The sequence below is a fragment of the Tamandua tetradactyla genome, chromosome 14, assembly GCF_023851605.1.
Source record: "Tamandua tetradactyla isolate mTamTet1 chromosome 14, mTamTet1.pri, whole genome shotgun sequence".
Classification (NCBI taxonomy): Eukaryota; Metazoa; Chordata; class Mammalia; order Pilosa; family Myrmecophagidae; genus Tamandua; species Tamandua tetradactyla.
In genome coordinates, this window is record NC_135340.1 from 80009994 (window position 1) to 80027212 (window position 17219).

General features: G+C 35.5%; 1 protein-coding gene across 12 annotated transcripts in view; it reads right to left on the minus strand.

Annotated features, from left to right (window-relative positions):
- The window catches only part of HERC1 (HECT and RLD domain containing E3 ubiquitin protein ligase family member 1), a 291819-nt gene that overhangs the window by 21470 nt on the left and 253130 nt on the right, over positions 1 to 17219 (minus strand). For 11 of the 12 annotated variants that reach the window (XM_077128149.1, XM_077128154.1, XM_077128157.1 and 8 more), the window contains 15 exons: positions 15871 to 16127; positions 15067 to 15194; positions 14209 to 14336; positions 13159 to 13359; positions 11577 to 11707; positions 10382 to 10581; positions 9614 to 9719; positions 8160 to 8306; positions 7643 to 7744; positions 6395 to 6568; positions 4493 to 4786; positions 3409 to 3474; positions 2563 to 2688; positions 1466 to 1604; positions 226 to 407 (listed from right to left, as the gene is read on the minus strand). In XM_077128149.1, coding sequence (XP_076984264.1) covers positions 226 to 407; positions 1466 to 1604; positions 2563 to 2688; positions 3409 to 3474; positions 4493 to 4786; positions 6395 to 6568; positions 7643 to 7744; positions 8160 to 8306; positions 9614 to 9719; positions 10382 to 10581; positions 11577 to 11707; positions 13159 to 13359; positions 14209 to 14336; positions 15067 to 15194; positions 15871 to 16127 — 2381 coding nt within the window. The remainder of the gene's footprint in view (positions 1 to 225; positions 408 to 1465; positions 1605 to 2562; positions 2689 to 3408; positions 3475 to 4492; positions 4787 to 6394; positions 6569 to 7642; positions 7745 to 8159; positions 8307 to 9613; positions 9720 to 10381; positions 10582 to 11576; positions 11708 to 13158; positions 13360 to 14208; positions 14337 to 15066; positions 15195 to 15870; positions 16128 to 17219) is intronic. The other variant, XM_077128159.1, reaches the window with a different exon arrangement.

The following is a 17219-nucleotide window of genomic DNA, read 5'->3' on the forward strand; positions in this document are numbered from 1 at the left end:
TAGCCCAGGTCAATCAGCTAACTCAAAAAAATAAGACTATTCTAACACCAAATCTCACTTGAATTTGCTGACAGGCTTAAGAATGATTCTTTAAAAAGAAAGTGGATCTCATAATGATTGTGTAATATATCTTTACTATCATCTCCCATTTCCTAACTTTAAGAACTCTATTCAATAATCAGTGTGTTTACATTCAAAGATAAGTTTACCCATATCCCGCCTGACCTGTACCACTTCCTCTCCTTGTAAAGCCTCGATCTGCCTGGGCCGCCGCTGCCTATCACTGTTTCCATGGCCAAGTTTGCCGTAGTCACCATCTCCCCAGCTAAAGACCTCCCCACTTTCAGTTAGGGCCATCGAGTGTCCATCAGAACCACAGGAAGTCACCAGTTGGGTCACCACAAAACCTGGAATGGAAAAGAAACCCAACAGGAGTCACTGATGTTAAAAAACCCCTCTCTTCACTTGTAGGAGCTACAAAATACCCTTAGAATAAAAAAAATACCAAAATGGCACTAGAGAAATTAAAAAAAATTGTTTAATTTTAAATCAACTTTGTAGTCATAACCTAGCAAATCTGGAACAGTCATAAAATGATGATAAAGAAGAGGAGGAGGAAGAAGAGAAGGAAGAGGATTGCATCAGTTGTAGTCATCAAGGACTGTTTTTAGACACTTCAATAAAAGCTTTAAATGGACTATCTTTTTTTCTATTTTCACACAGAATCCACGAGACATCCCTACTTTTCACATTGGGGAAACTGAGTCACAAAGAGGTCTAGTAGCTTGTGCAAGTTCAGAGCCAGAATGTAGTAGAACTCGGTAAGAACCCAGTCCATGCTCCCATTCACACTGCTGTGCACCTTAGGTTAGAGCTCTAGAGAATTTGGAGCTTCTCAGGAGGTTATTCTGAATTCATTGTTACTTGTATCCTTTTACTTACAAAAACCTTCTTTGCTCTCTTTGTGGGTTCTCAGAATCAATAAGAGCCCGCTTAAGGAACGAGGTAGGGGCTTTTGCAGTAGTTTCTCCAGAGGTGATCTTTCTCTAAGCCACAGAGAACTCTGACAGAGATGCCCTCTAAAGTCTTTCGCATATGTGCATATCTCCATGTAAACTGATTTTTAATTTTAATGAAACATGTACATAATTGCTACCACTATTAATAGTTGACTAATTACTGTTATACAGCAATTAAAAAGTTTTTTCTATAATCTTCAGTGGATCTCTAAAAGTTATTTATACCATTGAAGTTTGATAACTTGCAAAATAATATAGCTTAAAATAGGAAAAAAAAAGGCTATATGCAAGTTTAAATTATACCATACTTGAGAGAATTCAAATGTAAGTGAAAAAACCCTATATGACTTTATCTAGCAAAGGATTGAGTTGATTTCCAATACAAGCAAACATTCCTATAGGTAGGCTGTAGTTTCTGATCAGTTTTTAATTAAGGAGAATTTTACCTTGTAAGGCTGAAATAACTGTCAACACATGAAGGTCATCTGAATTTCCTTGTCCTAATCTGCCATAACTTCCTTCTCCACAAGCCAAAACTGTGCCATTGGCCTGGATGACAAAGGTACAATTCTGACCACATATGACCTAATATAAAAACATGCAATTAAATATATTATCTTTTTTTATATAGCTCTGACATCCAAAATTTGAAATGATTCAATGTATACTTAGGATACCTTTATCAATTATTTTATCCATTCACTAAAGAGGAAGGGGCCATTTATCATGGGGTTCCTACAAGCCCTTGATTCTTATAGAATTGTTTACTCAACCAAGAGATATATGAGACTCATTGACTATTTAAGATAGTTTAGAACCGTGCTATCTACAGAGATTTCAGCCAATTGTGCAGAGTTTAAATAATAACATTAAAAACAAAATACATATCTAGTGGTTAGAATGCCTGCCTTTCATGTGGGAGATCCGGATTCAATTCCCGGACCATGCACCCAAAAAAACAAAAACAAAAATAAAAGAGATAAAAGAAGAAAGAAAGGGTGATGGGGAAAGATTAAAGACTGATCTAGAGGTCAGCAAGAAGCAGAAACTGGAGGGGATATACACAGGAAAGAGTAGTCTGGAACTTATAGAAACAGAGAAGAAAGTCTAAGAAAGTAGTAGTCTCAAGAGGGTTTGGAAATATAGTACCACGATTAATAGCAATTTGGGGGGGGAGGGTATATGTCAAGTAAATCTCGCTCAAGGTCCTAGGTAGTTTATGGCCCCAAAGAAAGAATCACTAATTAGGAGTATCTAAATGTCTATAAATATGTACTGGGCAGATCCAGTGCATTGTGATGGTAATTCATTAAACTTGGAAGCAAGATAAATTCAGAAATTTGTTAAGGGAACTAACTTCTAAAGTCCAATAAAAACCTTACAAAACTTTTATTTGGAAGCTATACATATCATAACTTTGTTTAGTGATTCTTCATAATAGACTATGAAACAGACAAGCTTCATCCCATAGTACGTCATGACAGTGAGGAAACTGGAATACTCTCAGGTCCCAAGTTTCTCCTTCAGTTCTTCACCCAGTTACCTGCTGAGCCTGTGAGAATGACGGTGCAGCTGCAGGTACCATTACATTTCTTCCCGCTTCTGCCAGCTGTCCATGCCTGCCAGCACCCCATAAATAGACATCACATTTACCTCCAAGGTGCCAGTCCTAGAAAGCCACAATCATTTAGATTAGATTCATCCATTCATTCAAACAAGCCTTTGTTGAGTACGAAGTGTGTTCCAGCTTGTATGGTAGACATGGGGTATACAAAGACATGTAGAGTCAAAGGATTTACTGAGAGCCACCTGTGGTAGTTTGAAGCTATTATGTACCCCAAAAAAGCCATGTCCTTTAAGTCTCATTTAATATTGCTGGGTGGGATCTTCTTGATTGTTTCCTTGGAGATGTAACCCACCCAATTGTGGGTGGTACTTTTGATTAGATGTTTTTCATGGAGATGTGTTTCCACCATTCAAGGTGGGGTTGCTTACTGGAACCCTTTAACAGAACCATTTTGGAAAAAGCTATAGAGCCACTAGGGTCCACACAGCCAGAGACTATTGGAGATGAAGAAAGAAAATAACTCTGGGGAAGGCTTTGAAGTAGCCTGTAAAGAAAGCTAGCAGACGTCGCCATGGCCTTTACAGCTAAGAGAGAAACCCCGAACATCATCGGCTTTCTTGAACCAAGGTTTCTTTCTGGATGCCTTGATTTGGACATTTTTACAGCCGTGCCTTAATTTGGACATTTTCATGGCCTTAGAACTGTACACTTGTAACTTAATAAATTCTCCCTTTTAAAAACCATTCTGTTTCTGGTGTATCGCATTCCAGCGGCTCACAAACTAAAACAACCCCTATAAAATTATCTGCCATTTTTACTGACCTCAGGTCTAGAGGTTGCCCAAGACATAATCTGCTCATCCATGCCATTAATCCATTTACTGTTATCCTGCAAGATAGGATATATATCAAGATCAATCCTGCAGTCAAGATTTGTCAGTTCTTAACTAACAACTATGTTCCTCCCAACCCCAAATGGTAATATTATGAAAAATTAAGAGCAGTTTTAAAATGAAGATAAACATGATTTTATGCATTGTTAATATTTCCCTTTACAGTTTCTATACTATCATAGCACTGATGATTCAAATCAAACCATTTTATGTTTTCTGAGTACCCACAGGAGGTACAAAATTAAGTGAAGGGGGCCACTGCCCCTGTGAACTTGCTGTGTAGCTGGGGCAAGTCACTTCATCTTTCTGGCTTCAGTTTCCTCATCTCCAAAACAACAGAGTTGGGTCAAAAGGGCTTTGAAGGACACTTCTTGGTTAAAATATTCTATATGTAGATAATTTTCCTTAATTCATATTTGTCTTTTTTGTTTTAAGTTATATTTGTATTTATAAATTTAAATATTTGTATAAATATTAGCTAAATAAAGGGGTTGTAAGATCAAGTGCTGGCCTGCACTAACGTATATAAGCATTTTATCCACATCAGTTTCTACAGCCAGACACACTCACATATAACCAGAAAGAAATGACAACTGAAATGCTCTTCCATATTTTTGTTTGATGCTAATTAAAGACATGATTGAAGTGTCAAATAATTTAGAACTTATTCATGGCATAAATATCACAAGATTACCAGGAAAAAATGATAACGTATATATAAATAAAGCACTAACAAGGCACTTAAAAACAAAGGAATCAGGGAAAATATGGGACTATGTCTTTGAGGGCCAGAAGGGTTACAAGAGCTCCACTGTTCTCATATCAAGTTCTGTCACTGTAGAAGGCTGTTGTGAGACTGAAAGTGATAATCTGAAAGCAAAATATTTTTTTCTAGTTTATCTAAGAGTGTGCTTCTAGCTATTAGCTAGCAAATACTTATTAAGGGTATGCTACATGTCAAATACCCCTGCTACAACCTCAGCTGCCAATAATAGCCACTCATATTACATTTACCATTAGGAAGACAAGTTCATCCTCTGGAACAGGCTCTAGATCAGGAACAATAAAAGATTCTGGAAACTGTGCTCCATTGGTCAGAGCTTCAGCAGCTTTTATGGTGGTTGAGAAACATTCTAACCAGGCCCACTCATTTGGATTCCAGGATGCAGGGTCAGGGAGGCAGTTCTGGTGGTGTGGTGGCACTGGAGGGTTACACAACAGCTGATCCAGATGAAGCCCCACAGCAAGGGAAGCCAGACATTGCATATAGGGGCTGTGAACAAGCTGGTCACCACAAACTACATGAGGCTAAGAGGAAATGCAAGGACATGATGTTGAAGAGCCTGTGCCAAATATTCTAAATTAATCTACTGGATTCTGAAAGCCTGTAATTACATATGTATATATATATGTATTTTTTTTACATGGGCAGGCACCGGGAAGTGAACCTGGGTCTCCGGCATGGCAGGTGAGAACTATGCCACTAAGCCACCACTGCCCACCCTGTAATAATAAAGTTTATTTTTAAAAACTTTTTATTTTGAAATAATTTTAGATTTACAGAGAGATGCACAGAGTACAGAGAATTCCTGTATATCCATCATCAGCTTCCTCTAATGTTAACATATTAAATAACCATGGTATATTTATCAAAACTAAGATATTAACATTGGCAGAACAGGATTAACTAAACCACAGGTTTTATTTGGATTTCCCTAATTTTCCTGCAAATACTTCTCTTCTGTTCCAGGACCCAATTTAGAATATCATACTGCATTTAGTATTGTAGTTTTTCTCCACAAAAACAAAACAAAACAAAAAACAGATAACCAAACCATGGAGACCTACTCTATTACATATATTTCCTCTTTGCCAAGAGAACCCAAATAGCCATCAAAGGAAGATTTCTCCATCTTACATGGGACTCCCTTGTGGTAGTGGAGCAAGTCTCAGAAACTGAGTGTTTCAGAAAATAAAACCTGGGTAAATGCCTCAGGGAAATTAACCAGATGCATAACAGTTGATTACATTAATATAGCAAGACTAAACAGGAATAATCAAACAAAAACAAAACATAAGCAATCAAAGAGCTCTACCTAGGGGTAGCACCTGTGACTACTGAGGCTGAAAGACAGGACACTTTAGGATCACTATCTGGGCAACAAGTACTCAACTAAGGTTCAAATCCCATAATTCCTGGTTCCATTGGTAAGTGGACAGAATGCTCACTCTGCCACATTAAGTCCGCCTCCAACCCCCAAAGCCACACAAAAATAGATAAATGGTACAGAAAAGGGCAGATAATACTTTGAGACGTAAGTATTTTTCTTTTTTGTAAATGCTGTATGGCAGGGGTCATATTTCATTCTTTTTCCATGTGAATATTCCCTTATTACAGCATCATTTGTTGAATTTTTGTTTGTTTGGTTATTTGTTCATTTGGGAAGTGCATGGGCTGGGAATCGAACCCAGGTCTCCCATATGGCAGGAGAGAATTCTATCACTGAACTATCCATGCACCCCCAAGGCATAAGTATTTTTAGAAGTTTGGGACTGGGCGGTGCAATGGTGGCTCAGTGGCAGAACTCTTGCCTGTCATGCCAGAGACCTAGGTTCAATTCCCAGAGCCGGCCATGCCAAAAAAGAAAAAAAAGTTTGGTAGTGATGAAAAAGATTTCTAAAAATGCTATATAAATTTGGGGTTTACTTTTTATTTTACTCTCACTAAAATAAAGGGAGAACAAACTTAGAATTAGCGAACAACTATTTTAGGCATGACATCTTCATTTGATTTTGCCTAACTAGCCTCACTTACGTTCTTCAGACTTCATGTTCTTGAGGGACAAATTCAAAGTTGCAATTCAAATTCCAAAGCACCAGGCATCTGTGGATCTCTAGGTGTGAGTGTAATATTACCTTTTCATAGGCATATTGCTCCTGAAGCATCAAGGGCAGCCTTTCCAGAAATGCTCGCATGCACGGAGCCATGTTTAATCCCAGAACACCCTGTTGTTTCAGTGCTGTCCTACAGGTTGCTAAGACATGATTGGCAGTAGCCCATTCTGCTGTACAATTCACGACCAAAACATCCTGGATGAAAATAAATCATGTTATATGATCCATTTGTTTAAATAAAAGGTATAATCCTTATTACCACTCACATTTGAGAAATTTTTTCCAGTAACAGCATTAAACATTTCTGGTTTTTTTTTTACTTTTGACATAACATGCTATACTTCTAATACCTATGGATCTTCAAAATGTCCTAAATCTTGTCTTGGTAAAAACAAGTGAATGAGAAATAATCAGAAAATTTGTGAACTACCTAGGACTAACTGATTCTTCTTCAAGAGACAGTGTTAATTACTTGCTATTTCACAGGGCTTGTAGGTCAAGGTATCTAGTATATTTCCAAAAAAAAATCTGATAGCCACAGATATACAAGAGGAACTATGAAGCATTACTGTTTGTCCACTGAGGGACATATACACAAACAAAGCAGTTCTTCTCTAACTCTGGTTCTATGGCTTATTCTACACAGGCCACTATTGCATGGGGTCTGATTCTACATTTTACCTCCAGCAGGACTATTCATGCATGTTTATAGCTTTATTTTAATATCATTTAACGACATAAAGTGTAAACCAAAGCAGTACATTGGCTCTGCTCTTTAAGTGTATGAGAAAAATACTTCAGGGGATAATGTTATATAGAATTACTTCACAACAGAGGACTAGTATTTTTTTTACTCAAATATTAAATTTGAAAGCCAAAATATATTTTGTATACTTGAGTTAAACGTCTTTGGGATGGTTCTTTTTTTTCAGTGGAAATTCTTTTGAGGCAGTTTAGTGATGTCTCAATCAACACATAATAATTTTGATAATCAAGTCAAAATCCACTTTATAACTTCTGGTGGAAATGAATTCACTCAGTAATTAAGCATTTTCACAAAAGGCTATAGTAGAAAAGAGCTACAAAAGAAAGAGTAGTCAAATATAAATCGGGACATGGGTTCTGCCACAATACAGCTGCATGATTTGGGGTAAGTAATAACCCTTCTAGCTTTCAGTTGTCTCCTCTGTAAAGTTAGATGTTTGGATTATGATTTCTAAGATTCTTTATAGGCTTAAACCCTATGATTTGATACAACTCTAGCATTACCTTTGATCTGTTTGAACAAGCAGCTACCCCAATTTCCGGAATCCATACTGTAGTCTGAATAGCCCCGGAGCCTATCACGACAGTTTGTAAGACAGAGCCATCCTAAAATGAGATGTATTTACCAAAGCTCATTACTTAACCTTAGTCATCATTTACATTTAAAATTTATACTTTAGCAAGATTCAGCAACACTCAATTGTGTGGCTACTAATCAATTTCATAGGGCCAAGGTGACTTAAAAAACATTTTTCATCAATAATAAAAATTAAAGAACAGAAGATTCTGAAATAGCTTCTTTAGTATTCAAGATATTGTTTTACAAAATATTTCCGGGATTGATTGGGTTAATTTTCTTTTTTTTTTTGCAGGCACCTGGAATCGAATCCGGGTCTCCGGTGTGGCAGGCAAGAAGTCTGCCTGCTGAGCCATTGTGGCCCACCCTGGATGGGTTAATTTTATATATTTAAGTTGATGTAAAAAAAATTCCTTAACATAAAAATAAAATCTATGTTCTTACCCTTAAAGACCAAATGTTCATGAGCCCACCTAGTCCACCAGACACCAGGGCCAACCCATCAGAACTAAAGGCAACAGTCCGGACAGGTGTGATGTGTCCTCGCAGCTGATAAACACATTTGGCTCCTGCTGATTTCCTATATCCACCCTGCAATTCATTTTCATTTTTAATATACATTGAAATTCAAATATAATTTATAAACCAGGTTTATAACAATTTAAAATCAAGATTTATGATTCATTCTTGTAAATTTTGTATTTCAGTAGAAAATTGAGGGAGGGGAATGGACAATAGCTCTCATAAGAGTTAGTCTGACTGAATAAATAACAAAATATCAATCTTGTTCTTTTTTGCTGAAGCTGAGTTTTATTTGTTTTGATATCCTTCTAAGCTATTTTCCTACCTTGCAAACTGGCAGAAATAATTGTATTTCCAAGTTCCAATTATTCCTCAGAGTCTGAAAAAATTTGACGTCCACTTTTTAACATGGGATTTAATTTTTAAATTTAGTTTTACGTAATTTTCATTTTTAGCTGTTAACATTTGTGAATTGAATGTGCTGAGTCTATATGAATGAACTGTTCTTTTTTTTTTGGCTGATGGTTCTATCTGTCACGTGGTATCTAATTTCCATGTTTTCTCCACAGGTTTTAGAAGTGAGATAGATAAGGCCTGTTCACAGGGCTACTGTCAAGCACAAGTAAAAAGCAAACCAGATTTATCTTTAGTGCTCCCACCTCCACTTCTGTGGTATGTGCACTCCATCAGAGAGCTATCTTTTCCTCCTTCCATTCTCTGCCTTTAAGCACCCTCCTCCTTATAGTTATGACAGAGCATAGTAACAGACACAGGATTTCAGGCTTCTATCAAAAATTTAAAAATAAACCAGACAATCTGGTTACAGTGGGCTCTCATTTCCGAAGGGTGACAGTTCTGTGGCAACTGTGCCCTTAATATAAAACATGTGCTCTTTAGTTTTTGTTTGTTTTTAATCTCTCCAGCACAGCTTTCACTCCTGGCTTCATGTATTTATGCTACTTGCCCAGATGGTCCGGTAAACATCTAAATTTGAAACCTCCATTTAAAGAAATCACTATTTATCAGGTATCACTAACAACTAGTCTGTACTGCTCCCAAGGTGTTCCTATTTTACTGTACTAAAGATTAAATTTAGGGCTGGTCTATCTGTAGTGTCGATTATATTCATTACCATCATAATAATCATCAAACTATATTTATTATTTTCCCTTAACAAGAAATCATGGTGTCCCTGACTTATAAAAAGTTAGACTAACTCAGAAAGCTCACAACATGTGACATGTATTCACATTTCCTTAGTGGTTCTTGCCTTTTGGGATCCAGTAGTATCTTATTAACCACAGGAGAGTAACTTTGATGGCATATACTACACATGGTTTCAGATAAGGTCTTAAAAAAAATACCAGGACATTTACCTGGCACTTTGATTCCTGGTCCCACCATCCTTCTGAAATAGACACACTGGTCGGTGTGGTATCTTGTGGAATACGCCAAACACATACTAAGCCACTCTGACAGCCACTTTAAAAAAAAAGATCACATAAAACTGAAACATATCAAAACACAAAAACAAGCAAAGTATTTTCAAAAGCAAACAATTAAGACCTGATAGAACTACAAAAAAAAAAAACAACCTCCTTAAAATTTATTTGTAGTAGATATACTAGACTCTTTTATAAGAAATACAACCGGGACCAATGTTCTAACAACATCATGCTCAGATAAGGAGATTACATCTTTTTTTTCTTCTGAGGTGATCTTATGGTATTATACATGATAAGAACAGTAAATGGCAATACATTGTTTAAGATTACTGAAAGCCACATTTAATACAGATAACAGTATATTAATATAAAAATTAATATAACAAATGAATATGAATGCTGAATCATTATACTGATACTTCTTTTAGTCTCCAGAATCTTAGAGCAGCTAGAAGTAAAAAACTAAAATTGTGGAACTGTAATCCATACCAAACTCTGAAATCTGTCCAACTAATTGTTGTGACGTGCTTTGAAATTTGTTTCGTATATGTTATTTTTCACAAAAAAAGTTGATTGTGATAATAAAAAAATGTACTTAAAATTTATAGCATTTTTGTATGTATGTTATATTTCACAATAAAAAATGCTTAAAAACAACACAAACAAAAATTAATGCACACACACAAATTTACAACATACGTAGCCATCAGTAACTGCAACTTGGATCCTTTCCCTGGGAGGCTGCACCAAGCAATGCCATTTACAATAGATGGATGGCAGAGTGAATGTAGACAGCGCCAGCATCCCGAAATCAGCCCCCAGAGTTTCACATTTTCTTCTTTGGCACATGTCATAAGAATATGACCTGTTGGGTCCCACTTCATACTAACAAGAGTATCCTTAAAATGTAGGAGAAGAAAAAAACCAGAGTAATGCTTCTTTCACAGTGCTTTAAAAACAACAAAAAAATACTTTAAGTTCAATTATTTATGACCTTTATTTCTATTACTCAATTATTCTGAAATCAACATTTTAATGCAAACCACAGATACTGTCATATCAGTATCACCAGACCCACTCACCATTTACTACAGTCTGCATTATATACATTTGCTATAGTTAAAGCTCAATAAATGTTAGTTGAATGCATGACATGAAATTCTAATTCAGAAGAGAGATATTTATCTTCAATTGACATTTGTATATTTTATTGAGTTATTTTGACTGACTGGCAATCACTACAATAGTTAAAGGAAGAAAATTTTTAAAACATACAAAAGCTTCCTTTACAATAGAACAGTATTTATAAATGAGAATCTGAGACATGTTTTATGTTTCTATGGTTGTCATTTTGTACTCTTCTGAGTTTTTTGTTTGTTTTTGTTCTTATTTTATTTTTCAGTCTCCTCCAAACCTTCTAACTCCTGGCTTCATGAATTTCTGATACTAGCCTCGATGGCCTTATAAGGAACTGAATTGGCAACTTCTATTTAAGGTAAAGGAATCATTCTTCATAGATGGAACCCCTGGCAGGAGAAATTTCAACAGGGAGATTAGTTTTAATAGGGAACATTCCCAAAGTGCTCCTATTTCACTGTTTTGGGTTTTACTTCTTTATTGGTTTTCTTTTCTTTTTTTTTTAACATGGGCAGGCACTAGGAATTGAACCTGGGTGTCCAGCATAGCAGGTGAGAACTCTGCCTGCTGAGCCACTGTGGCCTACCCTGGATTTTTTTTTAACATCAACTTTTCCAGTATCTACATGGTCCAAAGACTTTATATTTTAATAATACAATATTAAATCTTAAGTGATTGTTGTCAAAAATTAAGAAACTTGTATCAAGCAATACTATCATAAAAATTAGGAAGAACAATCATTTGGTAAATACTTTACCTTATGTGCATCAATAAGAACAATGCCTCCTTTCTCAAGTGGTTCTTTTGTTCCCAGTAACAACTTTCCATCAAAATATCCCACTGCAAATGGCCTGTCTTCACTGAACCAAGCAATACAAGTTACAGACACTAATATGATTAAAACAAAACAAAAGAAAAATAAAGAAAAGACAGACTTGTCATTGTTGGATTTAACAAAGACTTTGAAACAATAAATGTTATACGCAACTAATGAAACTAATTTTGCAAACATCTCTTTAATGTATTTGGACAAAATGTAAGGCTTAAGGCAGGGATTCCATGTAACACCCTTTTGAAGTATAATTTAAAAGTAATTAATGACTACTTCATTTTTTTTTCTCTTTCATGTTTTTTTTTCAGGTGGTTATTTGAAAACTCCCTTGCTGATTTTAAGTCGTTTTACCAATTTTTTTCCTTCTGGACCAGAATGTACCCTGAAACAGCAGTGAAAAGACATAGATCATAGAAAACAAATGGTCTGTCCCTTCTGCTTGTTTAGTATTCCCTATTCAATGTGCTTCCATAGTCTATCAAATGTGTCCTATTCTATTTGCTTCTTTAGGGTAACTATTGGAAGGCTACAAAAAAAATAAAAGGTTACAAAATGAAATAAAAAACAGTATTTATCTGTGGAGGTAGGAACTAAATAGATTGGAGAAAGACTTGATGGTATACCTTTTCAAACTTCTAAATTTTTGAAGCATAGGAAGGCATTACCTATCACACACACACCTAAATTGAAAAAAGTCTGCTTTATTTTATTAATGAAGGCATATAACAAAAGACTATGACCTTTAAATTACCCCACTTCCCTAAAATAAACAATGAAAACTTTTCTAGTAAGATGCCTACACATCCAAAGGGAACACAGTGAATGAAAGCAGACTTCCTTCTTTTCTTGCCAGACCCCACCCAACCCCTGCTGGCCTGTTTCCTCAATTTATACATTTATTAACATCTCCACAATAATTATCTTTCCTCTCTTAGACATCTCTAACTTTCAAGAGAGACTTGGAGCCTGATATAAATGTTAAGTTACATACACAAAGGATGAATGACCAATACATTATAATACTATTAGATCTCATTTTGGGAGGGATGGGTGGTGGGGATTAGGAAAAAAATACCTTTCAACTTGGTAACTAATTAAAATAAAGCACCAACGGGATAATTAACAATTTAGAAAACAAAGCCAAAAGTAATACTGACTCAGTATTTTTAACAGCAAGTACCAAAAAGCTAGGCCTAATGGGGTATGAGGATAGTTCAGTGGTAGAATTCTCACCTGCCATGCAGAAGACCTGGGTTAGATTCCCAACCCATGCAGTTCCCAAAACAAGCAAACAAAAAAAAGAAACTAACAAAACCTAACAAACAATAACAACATAAAATTCAACAAATGGTATTGTAGTAATGGGATACTCTCATGGAAAAAGAATGAAATGTGACCCCGCCATACAGCATACAAACAAACAAACAAATAAATAAATAAATAAGCTAGGCCTATTTTATTGGAGGATGGGAAATGTTCTCAACTAGACATAGGCCCAGCCACTTACCATCCTTTCGATAGCAATGTTCCAATTCTCGACGTTGCATAGTGGACACATCAACAACTTCAATAAGTCCTAGAGATCCATCCATCCGTCCCACTAACAATAATTCTGGAGACTCTCCTGACCAGGCTGCAGCTGGACCCTCTTCTGGCCAAGCCAGGGCAGATACCCAGTGAGGCTGAATATCTACTAATCCTTTTCCTCCTAAAAAGTGGAAAAATAATAACTAGCTGTTACGTAATTCTTAAATACAGTAACAAGAACAAAAATAAATACTACCTAATTCTAATAGACACTCAAAGCAGTTTCCAATTTTATAATAGCCTCCTGATAAGACTAAGAAGGCAGGATCCTTCATTTATCTATTACATATAATTACCAAATTATTAAGCTTTCCATAACTATTAATAGGAACAAAATGGTAGCTTTATAGAGGAGAGAATAACAGAAAATACTCAAGGTACAAGTAATTTCCTAATAATTACTGAAAGCAAAATTAACATAAGAAATTTACCTACAGTTAAGGATGGCTATTCCTCAAACATGTGGGATAGTACAGCTATTCCTCAGATACATAAAAATGAACAAAGTATTAAGCCCAAGAACACAATTATTTTACTTTCCAGAGAGGTACAATAAAAATTGACAAGATCTTATATATGTGAAACAAACAAAATTAATAGAAATATATAAAGTAATTCAAAAGAATACATAGCTTAAAAGTCAATGATCACTACTTTTCCTCAAATCCCATTCTGAACACTTGGGAGTATGTGAAAATAACTTTTAGCGTAGACTACCAGGTTGGCTGAATCTCCTGGAAAGGAAAGTCTGGAACTGAGCTCTTTCTCTCTAACTAAAGCACACTATGCATTGATTTTTGGTTGCTGACTAGCTTGCTAAGTTTCAATGTAAAGAATAGCCATTGTTTGGACTCAGAAGAACTGGGTAAACAGCTACTTAAAAAGCTTCTTTCGGTAGAAATCAAGTTCTGATCAAAAATGATCTTAGCAGTCAGTCAAGGAACTGGGCTTGCATTTACACAACTCTTACCATTAACTTGCCAGATATTCACCATCTTTTCCAAAGCCCCAGCTAGGTATTTACCACTGATACTCCAGGAAACAGGTGAGAAACTTGGATCACTGGGTGATCCCAGGCTTTCTTCAGCATCCCCTTCCCTAAAATATAACAGATTATGTATGGAATTTTAAAAGTAATCTAAACCCTAAACCTTAAAACAGTGTTTCATATAGACTAGAGTACATAATAACATAGTTTTTCGTTTCAATAGGTGGACTAGCAGTATTTGATATTGTTTGGCATAAGGCGAAAAAGGTAGAATTGTAAAAGTGAGTCTTAGATTATTTGTCATTTAATATAGTACTTAATTAGTCAACAAAGACATTCTGATTTTGTATGGGTTGTATATAAGGCTATTATTCAGAGCACAATGATTTCTATTTACTTAATCTCTAAGGAAGTTCTCAGAAAAGATATACCCACAGCTGGTTATAAAACTATAAAAAGATGCTACATTCTAACACAGAAATAATATAACCATTCTAATTCCTAAACAGTCCTTGAAGACTGATGGAAAATTGGCCTGCTGTAACATAACTGAACATTTATTTGCTAATAAATTAGACCTTGATTTAATTTTGAGTAAGCCCAGATCTACCCAGATAGTTAAAAAATATTTATCTTGAATCACTATTCTGGGAGTTTAAAAATACCCATCCAATGGAGAAAATTTAAAAATTAAAAAATAATTTTTCTAAATTAAAAATTTTTTTTTAATTAGTGACAAATTGATTACACAGTGACAACTGATGAACACAAACAAGATGAGGCATATTTACGATTCTCTACTTTTAAATGTTAAACAATAAAGATAATGTTAGCACTTACAGTCTATTGAACACACATGTCTGTTGCAGTGAATATTGCTTCTTGGTGACATTCCATACCCGAATAGTGCCATCATTGCCACTAGTGGCCAAAAGACCTTTTTTATTACACCAAACACATGTCATTACCTGGAACAGTTGAAAAAGAGTCAACATTATCTGAACAAGTTTTAATTTAGGTGGTTAAATCAGACTTCAAAAGTGCTATCATATTGAAAAAAAATCTATTCTATAAGAAAAGTATCCATGTTATAATGCAATCTGCATGGTTCCGTTTTTTTTTTAAATGGCTTGTAAATATCTACCTATTTGAAGTACAACTTTAAAGAACGATGCTCAAATTCTTTTGAGTTATCTAAGACCTGTTAGAATCTTGATTAAATATGTTAAAATACTTTACGTATTTAAATGTTCTATAAGGTAAATAGCAAAGACTAAGCATTAATTTTAAAACTGTTAAAGTAACAGAGGTCAATCTTATATTTCCTAAACTGCCCTCATCATTGCTCCAGGACCAATGGGTAAGATTAAAATAATAAAGCCAAATTTCTTTTCCTTTTGCATGTATAGCTTTCATCTTTTATGAGGCTATTTCTTCGATTTTCTTCTCATCCCCCGACTCATTTTGTATACTATGACATCAACCCCATATACAAAGAAAAAAGAGTTGGTAATTACTAGGCAAATCTTGAAATTTAGTCCAAGAGAGACCAAGAGCCCTAAACGCTGAGCTCACTGAAAAGGGTAGAGACTAGTTTACCTTACATAAGGTAATTAACACAGACTTTGGGCTCAGAATACATACTCTGTTCTGATGAGCCTCCAACTTGATAAAGGAGCATTTTCTGAGATCTCCTCCCATATCAGCGAGTGTTTGCGGGGTAGTTTGGTTGTCACGATCGTGTGCAGCAAGAGTGCGCACTAGCTGTTGAGCAGCCCATTGCCTATGCTGTGAGGACAGCCTGGAGGACAGGCAGCAGGCTGCCAGGGCATTAGCCAGCTCCAGAGGGCCTACAGCAGAAGGATCATAGGAAGGATGGGCATACAATTGGGCAATTAAACCTGCTTAAACAAAACAATGAAATGATGCCCAGGTAAGAGCTGGTGGTGATGAACAAACAAAAATGGGTTAACCTACATCTCTAAAGAATTAATACTGTTGCAAGCAATCATTTCACTAAAGTTATGCATACAAGGTATAAAGCAGTTATCTCACATCGAATTCTATAATAATTCTGCTTCACTGCAAATGTACATTTTCTATACACCTTTACTCTAGGGATGCACTAGACTGGAAATACAGCAGACATAATTTTAAGGCTAGGGCAGAGGCAGCAAGCCCTTTAGAATAAGAGTTGACTTTTGCTGCTCAAAAGTGATCTTATGATTCTATAACGATAAAGCTGTTGTAATGTGACTGTGTGATTGTGAAAACCTTATGTGTGATGCTCCTTTTATCTACGGTGTGGACAGATGAGAAGAAAATAAGGAGAAAAAATTAATAAATAATGGGAAAAATGGTTAAAATAAATTCAGCAGATTGAAATACTAGTGGTCAATGAGAGGGAGGAGTAAGGGGTATGGCACATACGAGTTTTTTTTTCTTTCTTTTGCTGGAGAGACGCAAATGTTCAAAAAAATGATCACAGTGATGAATACAAAACTATGTGATGATATTATGAGCCACCAATTGTACACCAGGTATAAACTGTTCGAATGTCAAGAATGTTTGTATGTTTGTTTGTTGTGTACAATAAACATATTAAAAAAAAAATGATCTTAGCAGTCAATCAAGGAATTGGGCTTATGGACCCAAAAGTCACCCCTGATCTTGGCGAAATGGCCCTGATGCAGAGAAGGGTAGACATTAATGATAGTCCCTTCAAAGTGTTATCTTCTTAACACAAAAAGAAAATTAATATTTCCTTTATCTAAATTTTATTAAGGAAACCTATCGGATTATTATTGATGGTGATTCAAACTATAATCTATAAGAAAACTAATTTGGTACATTTTCTAATATTTGCATCCGTTAACAGTGAAAAAGCATCAATGTACTTATTTTATGATATTAAGAAGTTTACATGTCATGCAATTCATCATGTAACAAAATGCAAACACACATTTTTAAAAACATGAATCAAATTGATGAGA